General features: G+C 36.7%; 1 protein-coding gene across 1 annotated transcript in view; it reads right to left on the bottom strand.

Annotated features, from left to right (window-relative positions):
* Positions 1 to 4,997: 4,997 nt before the first annotated feature.
* LOC113420087 (uncharacterized) overlaps positions 4,998 to 15,001 on the bottom strand; it is a 68,280-nt gene continuing 58,276 nt past the window's right edge. The window contains exons 3-8 of the mRNA XM_026679866.2: positions 12,367 to 12,473; positions 10,448 to 10,528; positions 9,727 to 9,889; positions 9,054 to 9,323; positions 7,974 to 8,073; positions 4,998 to 6,385 (exon numbers count right to left, since the gene is read on the bottom strand). Of these exons, the coding sequence (XP_026535651.2) occupies positions 5,611 to 6,385; positions 7,974 to 8,073; positions 9,054 to 9,323; positions 9,727 to 9,889; positions 10,448 to 10,528; positions 12,367 to 12,473 (1,496 nt within the window). The 3' untranslated portion in view covers positions 4,998 to 5,610. The remainder of the gene's footprint in view (positions 6,386 to 7,973; positions 8,074 to 9,053; positions 9,324 to 9,726; positions 9,890 to 10,447; positions 10,529 to 12,366; positions 12,474 to 15,001) is intronic.

The following is a 15,001-nucleotide window of genomic DNA, read 5'->3' as shown; positions in this document are numbered from 1 at the left end:
TGTCCAACTATTTACAAAGTCTGCACTACTATTACTATTAATCCTCTCATCACCCCTTATCACCCCTTATCACCCATCTCCTCCTACTTATGATTGTATGACTGTAACTTTGTCGCTTGTATCCTTACTATTTATATTGACTGTTTCCTAGTATGATTTGATTGCCTATGACTATTATTAAGTGTTGTACCTTATGATTCTTGATGAATGTATCTTTTCATTATGTACACTGAGAGCATATGCCCCAAGACATATGTGTGTGTGTCCAATCACACTTGGCCAATAAAGAATTATATTCTATTCTATTTATTCTAACTACCTTTTATGTCCAAGATGGGACTAGAAATCACAGTCTCCTGGTTTCTAGCCTGGTGTCTTAGCACTAGACCCTCCAACATTGTTAATGGTAAGGTATCAAATTATAGTAGTGTAAAGGCCTCTCCAGAGTTTGTTATTAGTAGCCAGATGTAATGATGGTTTAAAATGAAATTGACTATGCCCCAATTGAGCTGAAGTAATATATTGATATATTCTATTTGAAATTTTATGTCAATAATTTTTTGTTTAAGAGTGACCATTGTCTGATCATGACTCAGATGCACCAGCATCTTACTGGAGAACTCCAGTTTATGTAATTTGTTATTTAAATGGAATTTCAAAAAAGGAATAATTATCCGAAAGTCTAAGCAATACCAGACCTCAGGACAGCATATGACAATACCAAACATTTAAATGTTCAAATATCTGTGATGTTAGCTTCTTTATATATCCCTTTTGAAAAAAATTTAATGACAATTCTGGATTTTTAAAAAATATTTATATAAAACAGCATGTATTGAGATCCCATGAATGTTTTATCTGGGTGTTCAACTCTGAATTCATAATGGAGTATAACAATCCCTTTGTTCTTATTGATGGAACAACGTTTGATGAGTAAAAATAAATGTACAACATGAATCTGTCCGCCAGATTCATGTTGTACATGTATTTTTATATGGCAATCTTGTTTGACATATCTTGTCTGGAACAATCTTCAGCCCATAATCCTTTTAAAGAGACAAAGTTCTGTCACCTGAATAAACCTGCTATAGTTTTGGCAGAATATATTATAGACTGGTTTTTCATGTGAATTGGAATTCTTGACTGTGAGGTCAAATAAAGTTTTCATATATTTTTCTATCCAAAAATGTGTAAACTTTTGAGTTTGAAAATTCAAAGGTGTTTTATTTTTGCTTTCTGGTGGTATACTATGATATTAACAAAATAAAGATCCTTACAAGTGAAGTTAAAGAATTCTTATCTGTAAGAATGTGCCATATAATTCCTGAATCTGATATTACATTTTGATTCATTGTTTTTTTAGCATCTATATCAATATGTTGCTTTTGAATATCTAAAAAATATGAAGATAATGGCCAGCAAAGGATACCTTTCAGAATTACCTTTATGCAGAAAGGCCTACCATTAATTAGCAGCTGTGGTTATTGTTGTTGTTGCTGTTGTATTTATTAATAGTAAAACCCCCTCAAAGCTGTTGAAGCTATGACTGGGGGTAGAACTCTTTTTCAATGTCCTCAAGTCGTTCTTTATAATATAGATGAAACAAGGTGTAAAAGAAAGACAGGAAGTTTGAAGAATAACAGGAAACCTCAAGCTTGGTTAGTGGGGCTATGAAACCCCACCAGGGTTGAGACAGGCAGCAATGCCCCATCTAACATTACCCAGGTGGTGCTAGGCTGGATTTCATGCTTCTCCACCACAAACTTTGTAAACTGTCAGTGGAAAAAGTCAGCTCTTGTTCTTAGTTTTTGAGTAAGAGGATCTATATCTAACCTATCTAGATTAAGAAATATAATGGTCACTTCAAATCTAGTCATGAAGCAGTAAGCCAATTGGCTAGTCAATACTGTCACAGGATTCTTTCCATTATGCTGAGAAAGGAGAATCACTTTTGCTTTGGCTGTTTTTTTGTTTCTGTTTTAATATTGTGGGGCACTTTGCAGCGTCCAGCAAGCCTTATGACATGTCTGGTCATTACTGCTTCTAATCTGTTAGTCCTCCTGGGGCAGATTTTCTTGTCCAGGCACACAGTGGCATAATTTGGAATGCTTGTTTCTTTAGTAAAACCATTTTATTGTGGGACAGAGTACATTCTTGGAAAGCCTTGCATCATCGAAACAAAAATATTACAGAAATTATCTCTGCAAGCTTTCCTCTTCATTTTACAAATGGAACAATTTTATTTGGGACAATATTTAACTCATCTAATCAGTAAGTGACATATATGTCTGCCAAGCTATAGAGGTAATCAATGATGTAGATGAAGGAATTAAGAGGCACTCATCAAATTTGTGGATGACATTAAAATGCTAAGACTTTGGAAGATAGGTTCTTGACAAAAGTGAGCATAGGACCCTATGCAGCAAAATGCAGTTCAGTGGTTGGAAAAAAAGTTAGGTCTTGCGCTTAGGCAGGAAAAAAAACACAAATGCACAGGTACAGAATAGGCAGTACCTGGCTCAACAGTAGAACCTATGAGAGGGATCTAGGTGTCCGAGGGGACCACTACTTAACTATGAGCCAACAGTGTGTGCAGCTGCAAAAAAGCAAAAGCCAACAGAACCCTAGGCTGCATCAAAAGGGAGATAGCATCAAGATCATGAGAAGTGATAGTACTGCTCTACAGTGTTACTAATAAGACCACACTTGGAACATTGCATCCACCAAGATACAAAAAAGATGCTGAGGCCCTAGAAAGAGTGCAGAGAAAAGCAACAAAGATGCTAAGGGGTCTGAAGACTAAACCATTATGATGAACAGCTAAGGATACTAAGAATGTATAGCCTAATGAAGAGAAGCCTTAGGAGTGACATGACAGCTGTCTTTCAATATTTGAGAGTGTCACAGGGCTTTGCTTTATTCTACAAAGCACTGGAAGGCATGATAAGAAGCGATAGGTAGAAGTTCATCAGAGGGAGACCCAATCTGGAACTAAGGAGGAATTTCCTAACAGTGAGAACAATTTATCTATGGAACAGCTTTCCTCCCAGAGGTATGAGTGTTTCATTGTTGGAAGTTTTCAAGAAAAGATTGGATATTCATTTAAATGGGATTGATTGACTTCTGCTTTGGGCAGTGGGTGGACTAGAAGACTTCCAAGGTCCTTCCATCCTATGATATGATTTTAAGACCAGGTATCTGATTTCTCCTGGTCACAGAGGTAAGGTCTAGGATCCTGCTGGGAGGAGCACATTTCTGTAGCCTCAATCAGTCTATAGGAGCTCTGTAGATACAAAATTTGGCTACTATCAAGATACATGATATTATCAAGATACAATTTTAAAATTAAAACAAGTTGAGAGAACATGGAAAGATATTTTAAAATAAATAATAACAATAAATAATAACCAATGTGGTCTACCTCCATCATGGCTGGGAGGTAATGAAGCTTGTATCATGAGGACATGCCCTTTTATATCCAAGCTGTACTGGAAATCATACAATATTTTTATACATACTTAATCAGTTCCACGTATGTTGCAGTGGACAGACTAGCGACCACATTTACATCAACTGCAACTTCTGCACATTTTTTAAATGTTCCTGACAGAGGTGCATTGCAATACTCAAAACAGAAGGTAGCGAAAATAACTAACGTCCTCACAAAATCTGGCAATCTTGGGATAATTGTTTTCTCCAAAATCATAATTTCTACTGAATACATGACAGGGAGGATTTGCCTCAGACTGCTTTAAAACTAGTTCCATAATTTCCCAGATATCTTTTATTCATTAATTAAATGTATTTAGTTATTAAATGTATGTGTCTCCCATCTCAATGTTGGAGCAACTCTGAGTGGCTTTAGGTTTAGACTACAACTCCAAGAATTATACAGGTGTTACTGTTGAATCTATTTGAGAAAAGTGTCATTCTTAGATAGTTCATATCCTTTTTCCTTTGTAGGATCATCAGTTATCTTCCATTGGATTTGAACTTTCCATTGGATTTACTGCTAAATACAGTAAAATCATGCATGGGATTAGTAACACTTTTTGATAAAAGCCAATGAGCTCAACTGAATTTATTAATAGACCATATGTTTGAGGTGAGAGGAGCATCTCCTAACAGTCCAATAATTCGTGTAGAGATTTTTAAAAAATATTTAGTCTTTCAGATGATCCACAAAATCAATAAACTGCAATAAATACATTGAAGCCAACTCCTTAAAAGTAAGCAAAGGCCAAACAATTCCATTTGGACTTATTTGGAAGTTCACAGAAGCCTTATGAATCTGTCCCCCCAACCCAAATCTGGGGATACTCTCTCAGGCTTTTTACTTGCCATTGCCTTTTGTTTACCTGCCACCTTTTAAGGCTGCAAAATTCCATTTAAACAATATGGTGCCCTCACTTGCCTCCTGCTTATCATCTCATCTCTCTTCAAGTTCAAAAACACAAGTAGTTTACTGATTCTCCCTCTTGTTAACATATATTGGTAGTTAGTAGTTGAGCCAAAGAAGACAATTCAATACAGGTTGGGCATACTTTCCTGTTTCAAGGGTTAAGAGTGGGGGGAAGCTGTATGGAACAACGCTGTATGGAACACCGCTATTAAATAATGTGCATTCTAATATAAGTGTTTTTGCTTTTATTGATGAAAGTTCTAACATTGTAGAGATTTGCTGATTGTTCTTCAGTTCCTCTCCCAAAAGCAATGGAAGTGACTGATTAGGTGACATATCATTGTGCAAGGCGATTCATGTTTGAAGTTAAATTTTCCATAATTTAAGAGCACGTGATTTTACACTTCATTATTACTCTAGAAATGAAGATGCACTTGATTATATCCAAATTGCCTTAAAATGTTTCACTCTGGTTCCACAACATGTTTCAAACATGGCCTCAGTCTGCAATACTTTCCAAGGCCTTATTTTTACAATCTGCCAGTGAATGTGGAAAAAGAATTTGAACCCAAAAAACACAAAATATGTCAGACAATTATTTTTTAAAAAAACTTTATAACTACATTTAAAAATCCTTGAATGCCAAAACATTTCAGAAAAACTATTGGGAATTATATATTCATTTTACTGTTAAATAAAGCCTGTCACAATGGTTAACCTAATTTGCCTAGAATTAAGCTAAAATAGGAGCATTCCACCAACGTGCCCTCAAAAAAAGATTTGACTAATATGGAGGGAAAACATTACACAAATTATCTCTTATATGCTTTTTTTTCTTTATTATCTGCAGGAAGAAAAAAATATCTACTTTGGGGTAGAATCCAGCCCCGTCTCATATTTTTATATTCTCTGTTAAAGTTTACAACAATACGTACTTAATGGAACTTACGAAGTTATATGCTTCTGTATCAAATATGAAATGTTGGAAGAATATTTAATAATATTTTATAATATATTCAATCCTGTTTTGGGTAGAAGCATTTTTGAATATAAAGGATACTCGAAATCATATTGGAGAATTTCTTCAATTTCTTCTCTTATGATTTTAATCTCCTTCACTCATTATTTCTGAAGTAGCAAAAAATAGCCAGTAAATAAAACCTAAAAAAAAAAACTGTGTCAAACTTCAAGCAACAATTAACAGTTAATTAAAATCCTAAGACAGATTCATTCCACAGCATGTCCTCTTCTGTAACTGCACTGGTTTCGTGTTTCTTTTTCTCCTTCTTGTGTCTTTTGCTTTTCTTTTCAGAAGAACGATCTTTACTTCCCTTTACTTTACTGTGCTTTGATTTTGACCCAGCTATATGACTTTTTTTCTTTTTCTTCTTACCATCTTTTTCTAACTCTGTATCTTGATTGTCTCCTGCTCTTTTAAGAGTTGAACGATCTCCTTCTCCCTCTTGTGGCCGTTCTTTTTTGGCTCTTGATTTCTTTGGCAGCTTACGGCTTCCCTTGTCAGCACTAGAGCTATTTGAAAACAAAGACTTGTAGCTGTCCGTAGATTCGGCTGATAGTGGCTTGTAGTTGTCATTTCTGTAGATAGTTAACCGAGGCACTTGCTTTTGAGAATCAGTGTCTGTGTTGTATGTACATACATTTTCTAGTTTTACTGGGTATTTTTGCACTGGTGGGTGTGCCACTCTGCTTCCAACAGAATATGAACCTGTGTCCATTTCTGGAAAAAAAGTGGAATGCTGACTTGGTTCGTAAACATTTCTTGAAATAAAACCTTGGTCAGATGCAAAGGTCTCCTCATGACCATTAATGGCTTCACACATTTTTTGTTCGGCCTTTCTAAAATTAATGTTTGGTTCCAGTCCTCTTGCTTTTTGTACTTTGATGTAATCTGCCAATTCATCTTGGAATGAACTGTTTGTATTATTGGAATTCTTCATCAGAGAAGTGGCAATCATATTTTCTCTAAAACAAATAATAAATAAAGTATGAGAAAAATTTAATGGCTTTAATGCTACCTTAGTATCATTAATCCCACTCCTGAGACTCATGTATACAATCCTATAAAATCAATAGGAATTAGTTCTTTATTTTTCCCAATTTAGTGCCCTCTAGATAAGTTATTTGTTAATTTTATAAATCTCACCTTTATTACTTTTAAAAATTAGTCAAGCAGGCAAACACATCCATTATACCTTCCCCCCTTTCTTCATCCCTTTGAGGTGAGCTGGATTGAGAGAGAAAATGACCTGTCAGCTGGATAAGGTGGGACTTGAACTCACATTTTTCTGCTTTCTAGCCTGGCTTCTTAACCACTAAACCAAACCGGCTCTCTATATGCTGTACTACGTGCTAGATGGAAAGTTTGGGGGTAATTGTCTACCATATGCTTGAATATAAATCAACTTCTGGTGATTTACCTGACTATGGGGGACACATTTCCCTGCATTTATATTTTTAAATATACAAATACACACACGCACACACACACACATGCACAGACACACTTCCAGCATTCATTTATTTGAATTTATTAGCTGTTAAATTCCAATGGATTCTTGGACAATTATTTTTCCTGTTGCCCTTGATTCTTATATTTTGTTGTACCTATTGTTTTGGACATCTGTAAGACAAGCTGATTGTTTTGCCTCACAAATGTGTCAATTGTGAAACTCTTACTGCATCGTGAGTGGAGGGTAGGTCTGCGTATCAGCTATAGAAAATAACCACGGTGGTGGTGGTGGTGGTGGTGGTACATGTGTCCTGCAAACCTCCAAATATTATTGTACTACACAGTGGTGGGATTCAAAAATTTTTACTACCAGTTTTGTGGGCGTGGCTTGGTGGGCGTGGCGTGGCTTAGTGGGCATGGCAGGGGAGGATGCTATAAAATCTCCATTCCTTTCCCACTCCAGGGGAAGGATACTATAAAATCCCCACTCTCCACTCCCTCCCCACCCCACTAGCCTGCTTTCCAGCTCCGTTCTCCTGTGCAGGGCAACAAAAAAAGACCCAGCCAATCAGCTGGGACTTGGGAGGCAGAGAATAGATGAGGGTGGGGCCAGTCAGAGGTGGCATTTGCCAATTCTCCGAACTACTCAAAAATTCCACTACTGGTTCTCCAGAACTGGTCAGAACCTGCTGAATACCACCTCTGGTACTACATCACGGTTAATAATAAGAGTTCTACCCCAAAATATTTAGAGAGCCAGAGATTTCTTACCTTTGAAGAGCAAAGAAAGAAAAATTTCCTTAGAAAACATTTTTCCTAATGTTAGTGCTATGGAAAATTAGCTAAGGAAAAAAAGAACTACGGAAAAGCAATTGTTGCATCCAGCCTTCAGGGCAAAGAATAAACCACATTTCAAGAGCAGAGGAACATTACTTGATTTCTAGTGATAAAGTTAATTTGCAGTGAACTTTGTTCACATTCTTTCTCTGCAGTTCTAACCATCAATTTTTGTTTTGCTCAGTATCCACACTCTCATACTGAAATTCTCGAAGTTTCAGCACAGCTCCTCAATCACTGATAGAGGGCCAGGAAAATACTTACTTAATCTGATGCTTATTTCCTTGCATGTGTGACTGGTACATCTCTATGGATGTGAGGCTGATACTGCATGTTGTACATACATAGTTGCCCACGCCAAGTGCTGCAAAAAAAGAGCAACAAGTTAAAGAAAATGCAGTAAAAACAATGCCCTTTCTCCCAAATAAAAGACATCTTATGGGAAATATTTGTAAAGTTGTTCTATCATGGGCCATGGTTTAGACTCAGAATCCGATTCTGACAAGGCTGCTCCAGATGAACACGTGCATTGTCAAGTTCAGGAATCATCAAGTCATGATGTAGATGAGGCTGATCAATGATAGGCACCTCCCGATAAGCTGAAGCAATCAGATGATGAGGCATGACACCCAAGCCCCAGATTTTGATGCATCCAATGGCAAGCAGTTATGCAACTCAACAAGGCAAAATGTGAGGCCTATGTAATTGTAGTCAACTGCCATAGATGGATTCATGTAGGTGCCTTGCCTTTAGTCTTCATTCTTTTCAAAATTCAAGCTTGTGACTCTTGTTCATATGTTTCCATTTTTGAATCTTTAAACTACTGGACTTCCTGATTTGGCTCTTTGACTTCTGGAATGACTTTGGACCATTCTCTTGATATTTGAACTATTTGAATGGAAATATTCAGACAAACATTTTTTGCAAATAAGATTCATGATCTTATTTATTATTATCTGCCTGGCTGTGATAAAAATTATTCAGCAACTGTGTCTGCTTTGGTGTGTCTGCAGCCTGAACCTAAGCCTGAAAAAAAAACCCTACGTATTATCTGATAGCTTCAATATAAAAGAATAGAAAGTATTGTAAACGCACTGTCATGATCAAATTGTTACTGTAATAGAAAATGTCTGACTGAAGTTAGGCAACAATATATTGGATTTTAAGAAAAGTACAGAGAAACAGCCAAAGAAAGCAAGGAATTCCCTTTATCAGAGTTACTGGACTCTGAAAGGAAGATGTCCAACTATGGCCAGCATATGGAAGGAAAGGTTGATGGTATACCTTGGTTCAGAGCCATGCTCACCTGATATAAAGGAGAATATTCATTTTGATGCTGCTTACCATTGGTTTTGGACTCCAGAGGTATAGCCTGAGTTCCAATCTCAGCCACCAATTTCTTACGTAATTCATTTCTTTTGTGCTTTTTGCCTACATAGTGTTGATGGGCCATAAACGAGTTGTTGAAAGGTGCAGAACAGAGTTTGCAATATTTATCTGGATCATCTAAATCCAAAGCAGTTCTACTGGATAAATATAAGTCCTCAGAATTAACATCCTGTTGCAAGTTCTTTTCAAGAGATGCCTCTGGCAGAATTGGAGTTGCAGAGGAATCTGTGAAAAAGAGCCATGAAGAAAGATTAGTCTCCTCATGGAAAACAATCAGAACAAAAAGTGTCAACCTGTCAGAATTTGAAATGGACTTTTTAAAGAACCATTAGACTGCCTTTAAGAAAATATAGCCATCTTTGTATCTAATTTGTCAACTGACAAATTATTGTGAATGGCATCTCCTTAAGTTATTCAGGTAAGTTACTGATTCTTTCCTTTCTTACTCCATTGTATGAAATTACAAGGAGAAAAGAACAAAGAGAAATATGTAAGAGTAACAAAATAAGGACATTTAATGTGATTTGTTTTTCAGCTGCATTTGTACTATGATTAAAGCAATCCATTCTTCATCTTCTCACTAAAATAGCTGACAAAAAAGAGAATGCATTAATTATTAGATCTTTACCATGTTCTGACTGCACATTTTGTATGGGCGGAGTCTGATCTGATAACTGCTTCAGTTTTTTGGCATGAATCTTTCCCAAATAGTGTGATTGAGCAACAACTGGAGATGTGAAGACCATGTTGCAAAGTCTGCAATACATATTTTTGTCCATATTTGGATTCTCCTGAAATCAAAGTGAAAAGCTATTTAATACATTATAATAATAGATTGGCTGAACTTTTGAGATGTCAAATTCTGCCCTGGGCAAGAATCTAAAGTAAAGCATCTCTGGATAATTTAGTTATCCAGTTTCTGCTTGAAGACACCCAACAAAGTTAGGCATCAGTTCATTTGTCCATAGATAAATTTACCATGGTCATCAATGTTTTCCTTTCTCACTCATGATGTTCAAGACAGAGACAAAGAATGGCTAGCTGCAGGATGGAATTAAAAACATCTTCTAAATAAGAAAATGATACTACTTTCTTTTTTATCATTAGCTAGCTTTATCATAGGAACATGTGTGGACCGTTGAGAAAACTGAATTGAGGCTACAGTAAAGAGAAACAAGGTTAGGGTAAATGTGAGCTGGATTAGCAGTTGTATATGAGGGGTCTTTTATCTTTCTCTCTGTCATGACACAGCCTCAGATAATGCCAGAGTCAGATAAAATTAAGCTACAAGGCACAAATCCTGTGCCCCATATGTAACCATCCTATTGATGTAGATGGGATAACTTTACCTGGAAATTCAAATGCAGCTTGTCCTTTTGTTCATTATGCATTTGTAAATAAAGTCGTACTTTTTGTGCATGTCTTTTGCCCTGAAAAGCAAAAGTGTCAATTTTATATCAAACCAAGCCTTCAAAAATATGTAAAAACAATTGTATAAAAATACACATCACCCAAGAGCAGAGCCTTTAAGTACCCAGTGATTTACAGCTAGATTGGGTGACTGGTGTGTGCTGTAGTGGAGGCTATTAATAGAAGCATAGCTACGGCAACATATTATACTGAATTTCTAATTACAAAATTACTTGTCAGTTCATAATGGAGGGCTATGCGGTACGCCATCTGACATGCCAAGTTGAGGATTATTTTATTCATAGCACCACCTGTTGGTCTTCCTGTTCTAAGGGGCTGCCACAAAGAAGAGGGGAGAGGTGTATCAACCTATTATCCAGAGCTCCTGATGGCAAGACAAGAAGTAATGGGTGGAAACTAGTCAAGGAACCTAGAACTAGTAACTAGTAACCTAGAACTAAGAAGAAATTTCCTGACAGAACAGTTAATCAATGGAGTAACTTGCCTCCAGAAGTTGTGAATGCTCCAACACTGAAGGTTTTAAGAAGAGATTGGACAATCATTTTCTGAAATGCTATAGGGTTTCCTGCTTGAGGAGCGGGCTGGATTAGAAGAACTCAAAGGTTCCTTCTAATTCTGCTATTCTGTTGTATTATTAATTTTTGCTGATTTTACACTGTGTGAACCAACCTCAGTACTGTGAATGTAGCAAAAGAGAAATATTCATTTTTGAATTTTAAAAATAAGCAGATTTGCTTACTGCTACAGATTTTCAGACAACGCTTAGGATTCAACTGGTGAACCTTAGATGAAGCGGGAATGTTTCAGAGACTGGTTCCATATGATACGTAATGACTGGTTTGAACTTCATGGCTTTATTTTGGTAGGGCCACTGGACAAAATAAGGGAATAAATACAGGTAGTCCTCAACTTACAACAGTTCATTAAATGACTGGTCAAAGTTACAATAGCACTGAGAAAAGGGAGTTATGACTGTTTTTCCCATTTATTTATATCCCCATGGTCACATGATCAAAATTCAGACACTTGGCAACTGACTCATATTTATGACTTTGTAGTGTTCTGGGGCAGAGGTGGTATTCAGCAGGTTCTACCCAGTTCTGGAGAATCGGTAGTGGAAATTTTGAGTGGTACTGAGAACCGGCAAATACCACCTCTAACTGGCCCTGCCCCATCTATTCTCTGCCACCTGAGTCCCAGCTGATCGGCTGGGTCTTCTTTTGTTGCCATGCACAGGAGAACAGAGCTGGAAAGCAGGTTAGTGGGGTGGGGAGGGAATGGGATTTTGCAATATCCTTCCCCTGTCATGCCCACCAAGACACGCCCACAGAACTGATAGTAAACATTTTTTAATCCCATCACTGTTCTGGAATCATGTAACCACTTTGCAACCTTCTGACAAGCAAAGCCAATTGGGAAGCCAGATTTGCTGAACTATTGTGTCACTAACGTAACAACTGCACTTAACAACTATTGCAAGAAAGGTTGTGAAATGGGGCAAAATTCAGTCTCATTTCCCAACAGAAATTGTTGTGGTTGTAAGTGGAGGACTACCTGTATTAGGTAAGTTAAAAAAACTTTTGTTTATGTGAAGCATTAAAAAATACTCCAGATTAGGATGCCAGCTTGATGAGATGAGATCTGTTGAATAATGAAATGACTGCCGGTAGCTTTTTGTTTAACAGGTAGTCACAGTTCTTCAATGCATAGTTACGTTTTTTTTAAGAACACCCGATTTGTTTTAAAAAGTATCTTAGTCAGTAAAAGCAGAATCCTCCATATCTGGAGTAAAGTGGGGTCATAAAATCTCATTGACATGTTCTGTATTAAAGCTTACCTCATAGTGTGCTATTCGTTGAGATTCAAACTGCAGTACAGCCCCACACACTTTACAGTAAGTGTCTGTGCAAAGTTCTTTTCTTGTCATCTCATCTAAAATATCATCTAAAATGAATGGTTATGGATTTAATTGATAACTAGAACGAGAGTGTCTTATTTATAAAAAAAAAAACATATTAGAAAACTTAAATACAAGATGGTGCAATTTACACCCCAAGAGTTAGTAGGGGTAACCTCTATATGCATGCTGTTGAATACTTTTATTGCTGATCTTTTACCACATTCTTTCAAACAAACCAAGTGAGTGTTATGTCCTGGGTGTGCTCTTTTTAGGAGGAGAAAATTTTTGGCTGATAACAGTTGTGCATCTTTTTGCTGGGGTGACACTATGGGACTAAGGAGAAGCATGTGTAGAAGGCAGCCTGCCTCTTTTCCTCTTCTTCTATTGCAATATACAGCATCTCAAACCTTATATAATAGTAATAATAAGCACAAATATTTCACAGTTCTCTGAAGGAGAAATAAAACAATGAACAAAGTTTCTCAGTTCACTTTGCCTCTAAAAAAACACTCATCAAGCTCAATTTCATGCTGCCTAAAGAAACTGGAAAAAAAAAAGCAAGGCAGAATTAAAGAGGCCAGTACCTTCGAAAAAATAATGAAAACAACAATGCACTATTTTGCTGCAAGCCCTGCCTTTCTATATTAATGTGTATCACAGTGCATTAACAAAAGTAATGGAGCTTGCAGTGCAATGGCATAACATTGCTTTCATTATTTGACTTCCCTTGATTCCACCCCCTCAACCCTGACTAATTACTTTTGAAGTGATTTATACATTTCCCTTCAACCATCCGTTAATGATGTCAAAATCATTATGCACTGATGGCAAGTTCCATCAGCTTTGGAACTTGAAGTGGCATATGGTCCATACTGAAGCAGTTCACTTCACCAAACTTCAAAAAGAGAAAAAACGGGGAGCCGTGGTACAACTAGAAGCTAAGACATAGATAGAACTATGATAAGGGGATTGTGATTCAGTGACCCAATTCCTAGAATGTTCACATGGTGAAATTTCTTGAGTCCCATAGCAATCACTTATTCTACAATTTATTATTGTTTTGGCCTCTCATCAATTACTTAACATTTCTTTCTCTCGTAGAGTAATTTCTGATCATACTCCAGCTCCAGGGATCAAACCAGAATCTAGGGTTCTGCTTGCCGTATGCATTTAATTTGTGCCTATAAAAATTATTCTGCTCTGCCCCAAACATCTTTTATTATTTTGTACGGATCACTCCAGCTCTTTTTAATTTCTTCCAAACTATAGCTAGCATTAATAGCTTACATCAGAGGTAGTATTCAGCTGACCAGTTCTGGAGAACCGGTAGCGGAAATTTTGAGTAGTTCAAAGAACTGGCAAATACCACCTCTGATTGGAGATTTTACAGCATCTTTTCCCCTGCCACGCCCACCAAGCCACACCCACAGAACCGGTAGTAAAAAAAATTGAATCCCACCACTGGCTTACATGTCTGACAAACAGTAGCAATCCCAGAACACTCTGCAGAGGCAAAGTGTCCTGGGTATCCCCTACTGGAAAAGGGGACTGCTGAATACTTACAGCCTGTGAGACCAACTGAAAGCCACAGTCCTTTTTATCTTAACATTTCTTTAATGCCTATCTTTCCTGTTTTCACCAGTGGGAGGAGCTGCTTCATATGTGCTCTCATATACCACAAAGAACCTTTTTCAGCGTACTGGTACAAACCCTTCAAAGTACAAATATAATAAATTCTAAGTAGAAAATTAATCTTCTGAATCAAAAATGACAGTAAATGCAAGCTCTCACCTCCATAATAATAAATTGTTTAAATAAATTAATAACCCATTTTATAAAACTGATTTTTTTTAGAAGGCATAACTAAACGGTATGGTGGTGGTGGGTGAAATAATTATTTTCCTTTCCCCTTGTTTAAAATACCCAACTTTCTAAATGTGCAATAAAAAGGCCAGGTAGATATGTTTTTAAATTATGAGACCTGTTCCATATTGATAAAACTTTTTCACAGAAAGGTCAGCAACAGAACTTAAATTATTACAACAGAACTACAGGTTTTTGTCATTATTTCTACTTTTTTTTCAAGGTTCAAGGGAGCTTGCATCATTTATTTTATCCTCACACAGCTCTGTAAGGTAGGTTATGACTATGCTATGATAGTATATTTGTTAGGGATAACATTGTTTACCTAACTTAGTTTGGGTAAAATAATATATAAACTATGTTAGTGAGTTTAAGTGTATGTATCACTTTAAACTGTAAACCAAGTTTTTGGGTGCGGTTGTAAAATCACCATAAGAGGGAGCAAGAGAGCTCACTGTTTCCCTGGCTTATACTGGAATGCTTACAATGATGAATTGATGGTGATAACTGCGTGTTTGCTGAGAGAAGAAAAGGGGTTTGATTTTTCTTTATATCTCTGACTGCAAAAGAGATATATCACTGGACTGATTGATTGTAAGTTTAATGAACTCTTTTTCAACACTGGACTTTGCAAACTGATTAACTGACTGAACTTAGTGTATGACATATGGACCGTTTTGACTATGCTATAACTCTTGCTGGAATAAAA

This window comes from Notechis scutatus, chromosome Z (genome assembly GCF_049901735.1).
Source record: "Notechis scutatus isolate UNSWTSFEM ecotype Mainland chromosome Z, rNotScu1.2, whole genome shotgun sequence".
NCBI lineage: Eukaryota > Metazoa > Chordata > Lepidosauria > Squamata > Elapidae > Notechis > Notechis scutatus.
Note: the sequence above shows the minus strand (reverse complement) of the source record. Positions and strands in the feature narration are given on the sequence as shown.